Genomic DNA, 16,407 nt, shown 5'->3' with positions numbered 1-16,407 from the left:
AACTTTTCATTTTATCTTATTCTTGAAATCTCTTGCAAAATATATGGGCTTTTTATTTTGACAAGGGAAGGGAAAACATTCAATTTTCGTGATGAAATGAAACAGTCTTTTCTCAGTTTTGAGTGTCAGTCTGAATTGACTGTTTTGTCAGCAGAAAAGCTAATTGCAGAACCCCCATGCTTTCCAATTCTTTTACCATGATTTCTCCTTAAGAGTGTTTTCTGTGATAGATTTAACAAACTTTGTAAACAAGGTTTCTTGGAGAAGTTGTACTATATCCTGTATCAGAATGTTTGAGTTCTTTAATTTTTTCATTGTAGGCTACTAAAAAAAGAAGTTAGCTTAGTTTAGCAGGGATAATACATGATTATTTCTAAGGGTGAATAATGGAGAAAGGTGTGACTCCAGATAATTACACATGCAGTTTATATATGCAGGAGGGAGATTATGTTCAAGGAAGAAAATGTGCATTATGATGCAGTATGCTTAAATTATGCATATAAGTATGTGCACAATAATTTAACAGTGGTGTGGCCTTAAATAATCTTCTCTGAAGAATTTACATAAAATAAGAATTAACATCTCGAGCAAAAAATGTGGAGAATTGTACCAATGATACAGAGAACTGTTCTGCTCTCATGTTTGCATTCCAGATTTTAAATACACAGTTGATTATTTTTAAGGAATTTCTTTAGTACTTAAAGGGCTTTTCTCTTTAGTGACCTAAATCTAGTTTTTCATGAATATTAGCAGTATCACATCTGTACAGATAATTGATCTATAAACACACAGATGGAATTCTGTAGTCCAGAAGCCAAGGTTTGCCTGTGCCACTGAGAACTCTTTCCCGTGGTGCTGAAGTGATGCATTAGAACAGAATTTCCCAGGAAAGCCCACAGTTCCAGCTTAGTTTTTGCTGCAGTAATTCTTGCCAACGTGGGGATTGAGGCCACTGATGCTCGGGTTTGTTTGGAGTCTGTTTCTCCACTGTGGATGAGTACTTGGAATAGAAATACATTAGGAGGAAGAAGGAGTATAAATAGACAAACCACATCAGACTCAGGAAATCCCCCGAGCTGAAAATAGTTGGAAACTGGCAGTGTTAGGGGAGAAGTTGTACATGATTGGATTGGTCTTACACTTCCTTAAGCCACGACTGAAATTTTGGGATGCAGAATTCCAGGTTAGACTTTTGGTGAGAAAAGGTTCTTGCTGTCCAGTGGGTGCATTGATGTCCCTCCTCTGCAGGAACCTGGAGCTCCTTGAGTGGCTGTGGCACCCCTGGGGCGATGCAGTTCTTGTGCAGAGCAGTGTGAGTTACTCCACATCCCTCTGTTCTCCGCTTGGATGAGGCTGTTTCTTACTGGTGTTGAATGATTGGGAGACAGGGATTCTTTGCTGCATAGGACTAGTTGTTTCCAGTTGTGAGTGACAGTGTTGTGTCCAATTCATTCCCCTCATGATGGGATTGCTGTGTGGAGAAGAACTGGTTAATATTGAGAAAGCTGTTTCAGTGTTAGGAAAGAATCTAAAGAAGTATGTTGGTTTTTATACTATTTTGTTGGTTTGTGAGTGTGGTTGTTTTGTTTTTTGGGTTTTTTTTGTTTGTTTGTTTGGTTGGTTTGGGTTTTTTTTTGGAGGTTGGGTTTTTTTGGTGAATTTATCTTAAAAAACAAACAATCATGGAGTAGCTAGATAAAGAGGGAGAAGTTGGAAGCCTTGCCAAGAGAGGTAATAGCACCCCTGAAGAAGAAACTTCATCGTCTTTTAAACATGTGCCTCTTTCGATGCTGACACAGAGGGGAAAGAAATTCTGGGTGTCATGTTTAAATCACTGAAACAAAACAGGAAACACTCTCCGGTTTGTTGCTTCTTAAGCTTTCATTTAACAGTCTATTTTATCAATCCTGTTCTGTAATGTTGGATTTAAATGCTAACGCTGTTAGTCTTGAGCATAAAGTAAGGATATAACTCTTGTATTGCTCAGTCCAAGTGTTCATTACCAAGTTAGCTGTTGCTAGATTTCTTTCTCAAAGTAGTTACAGAAAACAGCTTTACATCTTCTCAGCAGTTTCTGGTGTGTCACTGTGCAAGCTTTTATCGTGGACTAAAAAGCCTTGATTGCTGTATTAAAAGACCCTTGAGTGGTTTAGCACTCTAACATTGCTCTCAAGCTTTACTGCAAGTAGTCCTTTGGTAACTTGTGTAACATCAATAGGGACGACTTCTGCACTTCTCTTTTAGTAATGCAGCCTCTTTTCAGAGAGGGGCTGCAAACTCTCTTCAGAACCTTGATGACCCATGGGGCATTAGTGGATCTCAAGAGGCAGTTCAGTAGCTTAAGCCAGTTTTCACAGGAGGGGTGACTAAACCTGCAGATATTTAGGTGAGCTCCAATTAGCACTGAGTAATAAGGCATGAAGTAGTACCATATTTGGGCAAATATAGGACAGTGATGGGTGTGTGCAGAAAAAAACAATTAGGAAGTGTCTCCCTACCTGTTGATGGGAGCCCCAAATATCCACTTTCACCTTTCCAAATGGAGGCTGATAGTGAAAAAGCCTTGAAATAAATAACTACTAAGTGACTTTTTTTATTCTTTTAGCAGCAAAGGTGTTTATTAACAATGTTGGACTCAAGCCAGTTCATACTGAACAAAACTTGCCTGGCTTCTTTGTGTAAAATAAGCCATTTATACAGCCTTGAGCTCATAGTTACATCTTCTAATTGCCATATTAATGACTGGGCAAAATCTTGGGTGGAGCTTTCCTTTTGGCTTGAAATTTGGGCAGTGGTCTCCTGACTTCATCCCTCGGGTGGTCTTGAAGCATCTTCATCACTGTTGGACTTACTCCTTTTCTTTGCTCGGTGACATGACCTGTCAAATTTGTAAAATCTTGGCTTTGATGCTACAAAATCTTGGTGCTCTACCATTTTATCCTATTGAAGTGTCTTGCTTACCTTAATTTATGACTCCTAATCCATGGTGCACTGGTCTCTGATAATTGCTAGACAATCTGTACCAGAACAAAGCGACTCATCCCTTCATGCTGTGTTTCATGAGTTATGTGTTCTTGCTATGCAAGCAATAATAATTCTAATTCTTTCAAAGCAGAATTAGAAATTTCACAAAACTGTGGGGTTTGGTCCCTTTTCTTTTTCAGAGGCTCTGACTTTTTATTAACTTAGAGTCATAGAGCCATAGATTCGATTGGGTTGGAAAAGACCTCTGAGATCATCAAATCCAACCCTTGGTCCAACTCCGGTCCATTTACTAGATCATGGCACTCAGAGCCACGTCCAGTCTCAGTTTAAAAACCTCCAGGGATGGGGAATCCCCCATTCCAATGCCTGATTATTCTCTCTGTAAAGAATTTTTTTCTGCTCTCCAATTTCCTCTGGCAGAGCTTGAGCCTGTGCCCCCTTGTCCTATTGCTGAGTGCCTGGGAGAAGAGACCAACCCCCACCTGGCTAGAACTTCCCTTCAGGCAGTTCTAGACAGTGATGAGGTCGCCTCTGAGCCTCCTCTTCTCCAGGCTAAACAACCCCAGCTCCCTCAGCCTCTCCCCACAGGACTTGTGCTCCAGTCCCTTCACCAGCCCAGTTGCTCTTCTCTGGACCCGCTCCAGCACCTCAATATCTTTCCTGAACTGAGGGGCCCAGAACTGAACACTGTACTCAAGGTGTGGCCTCACCAACGCAGAGTACAGGGGAAGGATCACTGCCCTGGTCCTGCTGGCCACGCTATTTTTGATCCAGGACAGGATCCCATTGGCCTTCTTGGCCACCTGGGCACACTGTTGGCTCATGTTGAGCTTCCTGTCAATTAGTCCCCCCAGGTCCCTTTCTGCCTGGCTGCTCTCCAGCCACTCTGTGTCCAGCCTGTAGCGCTGCAGGGGGTTGTTGTGGCCAAAGTGCAGGACCTGGCACTTGGCCTTATTGAACTTCATCCCATTGGAATCACCCACATCAGCTCCTCATCACAGGAGTGTTTTTCCTGCTTTAATGTCTCTACCTTCCTGCTGCTCCTCCATCCTCTGTGTGTCATGTAGGTGCTGTTTCACACAGACTTCTCTCAGACTGCAGCAGGATTCTTTACACCTCCTGCAAGGGGCTTGGTGGGAGCTGATGGTTCCACCTGGCCAAGGGCTACCCACAGGCTACATCTTCACATGCACACTGTGGCAGGGAACAGTTTTGAACCTGCCTCCCTCTGCAGAGCCTATTAATTGCCATCCTTTTGTCTCCTGGTTTGCTGATCACATATAATAGAAGAGAAGGTGTGTTTTCAGGCTACTTTTCCCTTTATTTAAACCTTCAGTGAATACAGTACTCTCTCTGTGCTTTGTCATAATTCAGTGCTGTGTCTGTATTTTTAGAGACAGTTTGCAAGGCTTTCAAAGGAGAAATATATTTGCTAAGTCAAACCTTTTTGCAGGTATTTGAGTCCTGTTGCTCCCTGAGTAAGCAGTGCCTGTATGGTAACAGTTAGGAGTCTTGCTCCATGTGCTTCTCAGTGGTCTTGCTGCCTTGTGCTTATTGTTTCCTGTCTCAGAGCGTGGTACAATGTTTGCAGTTACTTGAACTCTTTCTTACATATGTTTCTGCAATCATCACACAATGAAGTAATTTCCCACATTTTGCCCTCCTTGGATTTTAAGTCCTGAATTAAATCTCAGACAGAAGTGTTGAGCTTCAAGTCATACTTGATTTTTTTTCAGACTTTTGTGAGGATTTTTTTTTTAGCTTTTGATTTTAGTTATCAGAGAATAGGAGAAATGCAGGTAATGTTGAATTTGAGCCTCTGAGACTTCAGTATCCTAACCTGCCATCTGAACACCTTTTCCAAGATGCTGTTTGAGGCCAAACATGCAGTGGGTCTGAGAGAGCTGCCTTTTCCACCTACCATAATTTAAAGCAGAGGGACAAATATGTTCAGACTGATTTGTGATTAAGCAAGAGGTTGAAGGAGGAATTTGCTTATCTCCCCAGATGCACTCAAATTCTGTCTACAATAAAAAGATAAAATGTATATATTTTTGATATGTAGGCATTTAGAGACCTCAGGGAGGTTGGTCTTCTCTTTATTGTTCTATGTCAAAAAAAACTCGCTGTGGTGGTTGTTGAATTGTTGAGTTGATTTGGTTAATAGATAGTGATTTTAACTTAAAATAAAACAAAAGCTCCCAAAAATCAAACAAACTCCCCCTCAATTGTCCACTCCCCCACAAATCTTTCTGGTAGAGGACACTGAAAATATATACACAAAACAGAAAAAAATTAACTTCCTGTAGGAGAACATAGAGCAGAAAAGTATTTGTTGAACCAGAGGGAGGGGTGCACTATTACATTTTTATGGAAGCAAGAAAAGTATCCAGCTGTTAAGAGAGCTATAAAAAAAGGATACAGGTTAGGCACAGCTCTTGAAGTGTAGATATATGGGAATGTGATTCCATCCTCTTTCTTCTGGAGTGATGGTAGTGAAGCTGAAGTGTTTGGGGCAGGTCAAATCTAAGATTTTGGGGGTAAAGCTTTACTGTAATTCCTGTGTTAATACTTTTGGAATCAGAACAATGTACAAATGATAAAACAGAATTGAGCAGATCTCCTTTTTGGTCAAAAGTTGATCTATATATCCATGAGTTCTGAAAGATTATGATTTCAAATTTCAAGCTATTGGAAGGAATATTCCAATGTATGTTACTCCTCACAGAAAATCTGCTGATGCTCTAATTAGACAGAAAATATATAGGTACTTCCTATGCATATGCTTAAGGTGAAAGCATCAGAACCAACAGTAATGGCAATAGAGATAGAGATTGGGCTGGGTTCTCAGTCATATTACAACCTGCAGCCTTTATTCTTATATTCTAGTCTTCATTTTCTCAAGGAAGTACTGCTGACTAAATTTCCACTTTATCAAACCAGCAGCAAAACACCCTCCAGTGAGAAGCAGTGTACCTGTTTTTTGTATATCCTGGTAGTTATTGTTATTTTCTATATGAATAGTAGTTTATGGGACCTCTGTGAAGTGTAGTTACTTTGAAAAACAAATGTTGTTGACTGCAATCAGGTGTAGGATGTGTGAGATCTGCAAAGATTTATGAGCAACTAAGCCAAAGCATCCAGCTGCACATTTGCTATACATTCATTCTTCCATGTCTGAATCATGTCTGAACTAATTTTTGCTGAAAGCCAGAAGAAAGTTTTCATGTTAACTTCTGGTAGAAAAGTGAAGTAGTTTTCATTTCAGTTAATTTATAATTACTCTTGACAGAAAGCAACACAAATTGAACTGTGTCTTAAGGTGACATCTTTGCAAGTGCAGTTTTATGTTAGACTGATCAAAATAAGATCAGTCTAAGATAAGAGAGTGGTTGCAGAATACATGATTAGTACTGTACCACATACTTTAGTGAGCCCTCTTTGAAGTATCAGTGTGCACTGGAATGCCAGCACTTCAAAGAATGCTGCCCCAAAAAGCGGGGTTAGCCACCAAGGGGTTAATAAAGATCAAAGAGGAGCATGCATAAACTCATACATAAACTCATACATTAACAGAGGTTAATAACACCATTATCTAGGACAGCAACACCTTAAAGGTGGGCTTGTCTTTTCCCTGACATGGTGCTGTATAATGTGTAGAGGGAGACTCAAGCATTTATAGTCAACATTATTTCTGGATTGCTTTTTAAATGAGGAATTCAAAGCTTGTCAGTGCAGAAAAGAGTCTCTGTGATACCGGAAATTGGCTTTGTTCCTCTAGTTTTGTTTGTTAGCTAGTTAGGTGGGAATAGATTTTTGGTAGGATTCCATGAAAAACACAAAGATCAGGTGGCCTGGGCAGGGAATTGTAGTGTCTAATGGATGGTTGATACAAAGAGATAGTATCGTAACTATTTACTGCATAAAAGCATCCAAACAGCATTTCTGCTAGTTTTTAAAATGCAAATCTAGCAATTACAGATCTGTGCTGTTTGTCCTGCCTTGTTTATATAGGGAGATACAGCATGAAACATCTTTTCAGACACACTTCCCTTACTGACAGTCGCATCTTTGCCTCCACACTGGAAGCACCTTGGGTTTAAATTGTCCAAAGGTCCCCTTCCTGCTGTGCAGAGTTCCTCAGAGGTCTGGGCTAAGTCCATGCAGATGATGTGCCTGAAATTCATAGCCTGCTTTGCACATCTCTTTCTTCTGCAAGATGTAAAGAACAGCATTACTCTCTCTTCTGTAAATACAACAGTAGCCACCTCCACACACACCTTTTCATAAAATTGTAGCATAGATAAAGACAAAAGTTCTTTTAGGAAAAAAATCCTTTGTAGACAAAGCCAAATGTTTTCTTGGAAAAGAGTTAGAAGAATTAAATAGGCTATGCTGATTTAATGGATTGGATTAGTGTTCTGCATAATTGATATTATGCCAAAGAAGTTGTACTCAGTGGCCCTGGGCCTTTATTATGACCAGTTCCTGTTACTACAGCAATGACTGTGGCAAAGATTAAAAGCCTGCTTGTGCATGGGTTTTTTTCTTAAGGGTGCCAGTTATTTCCATTTGTGGAAGTCTGTATCCTGAAATTACGGGATATGAATGTCTGTGTGTGAGGAAAATGAAGATAACATGAGAAGGTAGAGACTCTGCTATTAGCATGTGATTCCATGGTATGTCTTTTTTCATATCAGATATATTCTTCCTCATCCTTTTGTGTCTTTCTCTCACCTGGACTTCCCCCCCCCATATTTTTAGTTACACAGTTGCTGGTGAGGCTGCAGAGTAAACAGGTCACTTAAATGAACAGAGTCAAACCAATGAACTCTGACAATCCCAGGTAGTTATTGTGGTTCAGTTTAGTGTGGCTGAACAAATTCTTGTGTGAAGGCAACTGAGAGAGGGAGAGGGAGTAGAACTGCAACTGCTTTTGCAGTTGAAGAAAGTGTAGGTAATATAGGGGGTGTTTTCAAAGATCTCAGTGCACTTATCAGGAGTTAATTAATCTTTAATGTTCTGAAGTAGATACAGTATCAGTGAAGTGCTGTGAAATACACACATTGGAGTGTAGCTGGCTAACAAATATTTTAGCTGCAACTTTGAATACTAATCAACCTTTTCCTATGTGCTTTGGTAATACAGGCAAAAAGGGGATCAGATCAGAAACCTGATTTACCGAAACCCAGTCATTTTCATACTGCCTCAGACCTCTGATTTAGGTTTACCGCATGGCAAACACTTGGGCAAGGGATCTCTGCAGGAAGAGCTGCTGAGAACTTGCTTTTTTAAATTATATTTTCAGTATTTGCTTTACCATCCTTAAGGTCAATGTTTTATTTTCCAAAGTATGTTACATATTTTTGATCATCTTACAAATCAATAATACATCTAGATGTGCACAAAACCTTTTTTAGATGAATGTTTACAGTCATGTAGGTAGTAGCGTGCTGATGGTGTGCTCTGGTGTAACTTGTGCTTTTAGATCCCAGTTTGTGAAAACTCATTACAAGAAATATTGAAGGGTTTCAGAAGAAAATTTACTTGCTTTTGGAAATTGCATTTTATTGAGTCAGTTAGTGGAATATACCTTTTTTTACTATTATATGCAAAATATGAGAGATTTTAGTTAATATTTTGGGCATCCAGCTGTATGAAAATGCAATGGATTTCAATTTACAAGATAAAGCAGCCTCTTACATTACATGATGCCCTGTACTTCAGCACTTTTATATTTTAATTGACAATCAAATCAATGCTGGGGGATGAAAGCATTGAGAGGAGCCCTGCCAAGGGCACTTGGGGGTGCTGGTGAATGAGAGGCTGGATATGACCCAGCAATGTGCACTCACATACCAGAAATCCACCTGTGTCCTGGGCTGCATCCAAAGCAGTGTGGCCAGCAGGGTGAGGGGGATGATGCTGCCCCTCTGCCCTGCTCTGCTCTGGTGAGACCCCACCTGCACTGCTGCATCCTGCTCTGGGGTCCCCAGCAAGGGAAGGACATGGACCTGTTGGAGTGAGTCCAGACAAGGGCCACCAGGATGATCAGAGGGCTGGAACACTTCTGCTGTGAGGAAAGGCTGAGAAAGGTTGAGATGTTCAGCCTGGAGAAGACAAGGCTTCTGGTATAATTTCTAGCAGCCTTCATGTACCTCAAAGGGCTATGACAAACCTGGAGAGGGACTATTTTGCAAGAGCATATAGTGATAGGACAAGGGGGAATGGCTTCAAACCTAAAGAGAGCAGGTTTAGGTTAGATACTAAGAAGAAATTCTTTCCTGTGAGGGTGGTGAGACACTGGCACAGGTTGCCCAGAGAAGTTGTGGATGCCCCATCCAAGGAAGTGTTCCCAGCCAGGTTGGACAGGACTTTGAGCAACCTGGTCTAGTGAAAAGTCTCCCTGCCCACTGCAGAGATGTTGGAACACGATGATCTTGAATAAGGTCCTTTCCAATCCAAACCATTTTATGATTCTGTGATTCAAATGGAAATTCTTACTGTTTTGGGGGTTTTTAATAGAAAAAATGTTTGTGTATCCCACAGAGAATATTTGGCTTGAGTTCTTGAAGCATTTTATGTGGAAGCAAAATTCATCTAGATTTAGACCAAGCGGTGTTCCTGAACAGCATTAAAATAATCTGGCATATTTTTTCTTTAAATTAGGCATCACTACTTGCATTCTATGATTGCTCTTTTGTGCAATATTCTGCTAATGCAACCAAAGTGTGTGATAAATTAAAAGTTGTAATAGACATGCAGCTGGTGATAGAGAAATCACAGAGCTACCTTATTTCTGGTTTCCTTTCAAATCTTTGCTGTTGTTACTGATGAGTAAGTGATGTTCCTGCTCTGGTTTTGGCTATGAAACAAATTTAGCCTATGTTCGAACACTTACACCTTAAAAATTCTCATCACTGATTGATTGCCTTGCTGATGGTCTTAGTGGAGACACCAGGCATTGATTAGGCTGCGAGATTGACTCACCTGCTTAACTGTATAGTTTGAGTTCCAAGGAGGAGTGTGTAATCTCAGAATTTATCTTGGTATCTTCACAAAGGTTTAGCTGCTTTTAAGTTGGTTGCAATTGCTTTTCATGGTCAGATGTTTCCTTGCCCTTAGGACTTTGGAGAGCCTTCTAGATAGGAGAGGTCTTTTAGAGCTCTATTCATCCTCTATCTTTGTAGATGATTTCTAAAGCACTGTGCTGTTCTGCCTTCCTTTCACTTTCTTTGTTTCTCTTTTCTGTGCTGTATTTGTTTATTTGCTACTAATCTAAGTATTTCAATGGGGGCTTCTGTTAACTGGTAGGCTGAGTTACAGCCCTGAGACCTCTCCAACTATTGCTTTTGTAGGTTTGCCTTTTCTTTCCTCTTCCCCACCTCACACAGCCCCTTTACAATCCACATTGGTGTGCTGACTGTTTCTTTTCTGGGGTCTTAGAGGTAGCAGATTATCTTGAAATGCCCAATAGATAAGACATTACCAGAAGTGATTCTTCAGCAATTGCACGATCCTCTTGTCATTCTCTGGGACTGCTTAGATTCAATTTAAACCTATAGCCCTATGAGGACCAGAAGGTAATTGCCATACCTAAAATTACTTTGCTATAACACGATAATAAAGCTAGCACAGCAATTGGTGTGTTTTGTCTCCAATTGTCTTAATCTTTGGAACTGGTAGGAAAATTGGCTTCTTGTTCTTGGAGTGAAAATAAGTGAGCATTCAGACTTGGTCGCAGTGAAGTGACTTATTTTTCATGACACAAAGTCCTGAAGAAACAGGAAGCATTCAATTTAATCTCATTTCTGTACAATTTTAACAATTAAGTTAGTTGTATGGGAATGAGGAACAAGAGGAAGGCTTTATCTCAGTTCTGAGCACATAGCCTGATAATCTGGGAAACTGTTTGAAAAATAAAGCAATATATTTTTTTGCTATTTGAACAAAACATCTAATATAAAAGCTTTGTTTTTATTTAGTCAATATTGTTACTAAGGAACCACTGATTACTGTGCATCATGTTATAGGGCGCCCTGACAAATCCATGCAAATCATATGATTTATAATTCATAAATCTCTGATCCCCTGAGAAATGTTGCTCTTCCACTTAGACTAATTGAGTACTTATGTTCATCGATCCAGTCCATATAGCACCTTTAGTCCATATGGCAGCCTTTAGTGTGGGCCTGGAAACTTCTGCTGTCAAATGTCCCCTGTAGTCGAGGCTGCCATAGCATTCCCAAAATCAGCTTCCCCTTGACCCTTTGCTGCATAACCCTTCAGTCTCTCAGCAGTCAGTTCTGCCCATTTAGAGCAGCACTTGGGTCTGTCTCCCCCTGGCTGCAGAGGTACAAAGTCTGTGTGGTACAGTACTGCCTTTTGGAGGTGGGACTGCAGTGGTTAAATGATCTCACTAGTAAGGTGGTGTTCTGGATAGTGTATAGTATAGTATAGTATAGTATGTATATAAGCTGTGTAGTATACTGGCTTAAATTGATTCTTATATGCAGTTCCCCCAGTAGCTGCTCTCAAGAATGGCTCACTTGTAAGAACTAGTTTATTTTTGGCTTTGCGAGGGTTTGTTGGATGTTTTTCTATGTGTAGGGAGTAGATAATTATTATTCTTTTATCTCATAATGCAGTGGTTGCCAATAGTTACAAATACTCAAATGCACAGTCTAATAGCTATGATGTAGTTGTTTGTGAATAATCAGTGCACCATCAAAGGAGATAGAACCCTATGCAAATTTTGTGTGCTGAACTGAAAATAAAAGTAGGGGACTAAAGATATATTGTGTTTCAGGATAATACTTCATGCCTGATCATTGTTACCTATTTTCCTAATAATTTTAGTGTAGTTTTGTAATGTGCTGTAATTGTAATTGTTATCCAGAAGAATGGCATCACTTAATTCTATCAAAACTGTGGAAAGGTAGATGAATGACAAATTAATAATTTACCATCTTTGCATAATACTGTAGCACAGACTAGCAGAAGGATTGATGGCAGAAGAGGTTAACAAATTTTAGCGGCTTCCATTAGCTTTTCATTGTCATATGTTTGTGGTGCCGACTGAAATAAGCTTTGTAGGAGATCCCAGTCGAGGGAACTAATTACTCGTGCCGATTGCCACCCTGATGAATAGACCCTCATTGTATCATTCCCCTGAAGACGAGGAGCAGGCTGTGATTCACGACTGCATCCTGGCTGATATTTGATAATAATTTCAACAGATAAATGTAGGAAGGCAGAATGATGAAGTGCCTATCCATGCTCTACGACTATCAAAGGCATGCACATACCCAGCTGTGTTCTGCCTTTTTTCTATAATCACTAATGCAGAATTTTAAGTTATTAATCGACCTTTGAATAAACACATAGCTTCCTGTATTTTATAATTTCTCTTTGGTTAATTCTTCCAAAATCTTTGGGTTTTATAACTAGAGCGTTCCAATTTTAGCATGACTGCAATACAGACTAAGTGTGAAAATAAGATACTTGGGAATTTGATTCCAGTACTTCAGTATTTTTCTGAAATTAAGAAATCAGTAAGATGAAGACTAGCACTGTCTTTTCTTTGGTGTTTAAAAAAGGCATAGTTTTTTAGTGGAGAATGCAAAGATAGTCTCCATTTTCATAAAATTATTTTCAGTTGGAATTTTTAATGTCTACAAATTGTGTGTGAGTAGGGTTATGCGAGTCATTTCGGCTTGATTCACCTTAAATAAAACTCATTTCTGCCTTTAAACCTCAAAGCTAAGAATGTAGATACCAAATATTTTTAACATTGTGATCTGTAAATTAGTTGTGGCTAATAATTTGTCAGTGCTGACGGGTATACTTTCTATTAGCTCATGGATCAGAAATGGAATTCATGCGCATTTCCATCTGTTGTTTTAATACCAGCTATGCAAACAAACAAAATCAGTGGGTTTTAATTTGGGCATACACATTTTCAGGATATCATGGCTATTCCACACCTCAGGCGTTTTCTGTTTCTTTATTTGCTATACCTGAAATTGGCATTTTTTGTACATTCTCTGGGCTAAAATGCTGTTTTACAGTAACATTCATTTATGATCATCCAACAAGATAGTAACTGGCACTTATATATGACCATATTAAAAAGATCTACGTATATTTGGAGTGTACAACGGAAAATAATGAATTTGATATAACCTTTTCTAGATGTAATTTTTTAAAAGTATACCTTGTATGTAGCAATTATTACACATCATAACATGTAGTTTTTAATTAAATGTAAAAACACAACTACATAAACCAGAAATGCAATCTGATTTGCTTGAAAATAGATTGCTGTTTCACTCTCCTGGAATGGTTTATTTAAAAACAGTAAATGGAAAAGAAATGCATTTTCTCGTGTTGTTCTAAGCCTCAGGGGCTAAATGTAATGAATATTTTAAGAGATTATTTTAATTAAATTCCTGCACATCTAAACAGAGTAATATTTTATTATCACATACATAACCATGTAACTGAGGTATTCATTAAAGTTAACACTTTCTGGACCAAGAATTCGTGGCATGATTTACTGACCTTGTGCAAAAAGGCACAAATTAGGAAGAAAAATGAAGGGGGACAGACTTTGATTAATATAGGTAATGCTATACCATATTTATAATAGCCTTTTCCCTATTCTGGTTTATAAATGCAGTCACTGAGAAAGGTGTCCTGCTGAGGCTGAAATGAGGCTGAAATCGGAGCACATGCCACTAGAGTGTGGGGAAACTGATCACACTGTCAGCAATTCATTTCAAAATGATGTATTTAGTGCTCATTTCACCTTCCAAGAAAAAAAGGGAAAGGAGTTCCTTAGACTGGAAGGTGATATTGTTATTTTCAAGGACATACCTAAGTAAAAGATTGCAGAAAGGGGGGGGAGGTTAAGAAAAAAAAGGCCAAAGCAGCGCAAACAAGGAGAGCTTTATGCCGAAATGCAGCGCTACCATGCTGGTTGATAATTGCTAACACATGTGGCTCCTCTGTTTCATTGTAGTCGTCCTCGTGAGTTCTGGCGCCTCGACTACTGGGAGGACGACTTGCGGCGCCGGCGACGCTTCGTGCGCAACCCCCTCGGATCGACACATCCCGAAGCGACACTCAAAGCCGCCGCCGAACATGGTCAGTGGGAAAGCTGCTGCGTGCCACTGGCAGCAGGTTACAGGCCGTGGTGGTGGTGGCAAACACCACACCTTCCTCTTTGTCAGGTGCTGGGAAATGGCCCCAAATCCCCCGGTTTTGTCGGTGCGTTTTGGACCACTGTTGGATCCAAAGATGAACTGTTGGGGTTTGCCAAGCCCCTTCATTCCATCTTAGCTGAGTGGCACCGCGTGCATACTTTGCATGCAATGACTGCAAATACAGTTCTCACTGAGCAGAGGAAAAGTGGATGCAGTTTTGCCATTAATCCCTGGACACACTTTCCTGTAAATTACCTATTTATACTTCAGTAACTTGAGGAGAAGGTCTTTGCTGTTCAGAAATTCACAGCCATTATTTCAGGTGGCCTTAGCACTTGTCTGCCTATCACTACAGGTATATTAGAACAAAAATAAGACTTCTACAGCTAAACTACAGATACCTGCTCATGTGTAAGTCCTCAAGTTTCTCTGCAAGAATTTGATACAGAATAAATAGTAGTAAATGCCGAGATGTAGAGCTATTGCTCAAGCAGCAAAATGGTAGTGATGATTTCTACCTGGTGATTTTAAAGTAGGAGATTGCTTTTTTTAACAGGATTTTTTCCTGTTTTATGATCGGGGATTACTCAGTTACGTGTGCTATGTCTGTTCTAGAAGGGAGTGTATTTACAAAACTAATACCATAGTTTGAGAATTCCATAGTAAATAAAAATATAAACAATCAAACATACAAAGCTAGTGAACTTCAAGGTTTAGTATAGAATTTTATGTCTTTGCAATCTAATGAAGATACATTAATAAGGTGGGAAAAGTCTTTCTTGTATTTAAAAGTAATTTACTTTTATAATAAAAACTGAGTACCCTTCACCTTGAAGGTAAATGTCATGGAACAGAATAATTTAAATTTGTTTTTTTTTCTTTCTTAGTTTGTGAATTACTGCATACATATGTGCACACATACACAAATTATCTGTGGAGGCATAAACTAATTACTAAGGCCGTTGTGTGAATATAAAAGAACATCACTGTTGTAAAGTTAGTTTCCATCAGGCATCTTAACCTCTTGCACTCAGCCTTAAAGAGCCATTTCTGGAAGAAAATGTCTACAATATGTCAGCTGATATAATGCCAAATGTGACATCAGTCCTCTAAAATAAATGACCATACAGAGAATAGTCAATAAAGTGATCTGAAAGCAATGTTTGTAGAGCCCCACATCTTGGACTATAGAAAGAACAAGATGTAGAATTAATTAACCCATTTTTTGCTTTGGGGCTTGTTATTCTTAGTACTGGGTGTTATTTCTATGCCATGGACTTTAGGGGCACTAGGGTTTTTTTCTGTTTAATACTCCATGGATGAACAACAACTGTGCCCTATAATATTATGTGTACTTTAAAGTAAATAGATCTTGTCACAGTTTTATGTATTCGACTTATATTTTTGTATTTAAACTGTTTATCAAAATTTAAAAAATATTTTTACTGAAAAATATTTAAAGCATCAATTTATATTTGCATAGCTAATTCTTCCGTAAGTAAATGCACAGTAATACAACTATTTGTATTTCATACTAATGTTATATTTTCACTATCTATGCTGTATTTCAAGGGCTATTTCTCATACTCAGTTCGTAATTGACAGGACTATAATTTTTGTCAATACAAAGGAAGAGTGAATATAAGCAGCCCTATTTCATAGGTAGCTGATAGGCATAGCTGGTAACTAACCTGGGTAATTTAAATACACCTAATTGTGTTCTGTCTGCCTTTCTGTTCAGATTCTGACATCCTTGGCAGTCTTCTATTATACTTAATTTCCTGATGTTGTTTTATTCTGAATTTAATGGCAGACTGCATTTGTTATTGTTGTCATTCTTCATCTACCCAGTGAATATTCTAGTTTACCTTAAGTCATTATTTAGTGTGACTTCGGCAAATATACATAGTTGCTGTTTGCCTGAGTGTGTGTATATATATGCAACTGTCTTGTTCCAAGACCTTCCACTAGCAAGGGGTAAAAGAGATGACCAAAGTACAAATTCAAGTTCAACTGGAAGCTATAGGTAATGTGTAGGAATACAAAGGTAATTGGGGGTTTTATTGTTTCATTTTTCTTATGGTTTGGGGTGGGTTTTTTGGTCTCAGTTGTCAGAAACATCAACTGGAGTGATCCCTTGATCTATTTCTTTTCAACATTAACCAATTTCACATCAGAAAATCTGATTATTTTCAGATTTATTGCAACCAGACTT

General features: G+C 39.0%; 1 protein-coding gene across 4 annotated transcripts in view; it reads left to right on the top strand.

The window, feature by feature from the left end:
* Nucleotides 1-16,407, top strand: part of LRBA (LPS responsive beige-like anchor protein) — a 396,467-nt gene that overhangs the window by 200,911 nt on the left and 179,149 nt on the right. For all 4 annotated transcript variants that reach the window (XM_071555647.1, XM_071555648.1, XM_071555646.1 and 1 more), the window contains one exon: nt 14,009-14,133. In XM_071555647.1, the coding sequence (XP_071411748.1) occupies nt 14,009-14,133 (125 nt within the window). The remainder of the gene's footprint in view (nt 1-14,008; nt 14,134-16,407) is intronic.

This window comes from Pithys albifrons, chromosome 5 (genome assembly GCF_047495875.1).
Source record: "Pithys albifrons albifrons isolate INPA30051 chromosome 5, PitAlb_v1, whole genome shotgun sequence".
NCBI lineage: Eukaryota > Metazoa > Chordata > Aves > Passeriformes > Thamnophilidae > Pithys > Pithys albifrons.
Note: the sequence above shows the minus strand (reverse complement) of the source record. Positions and strands in the feature narration are given on the sequence as shown.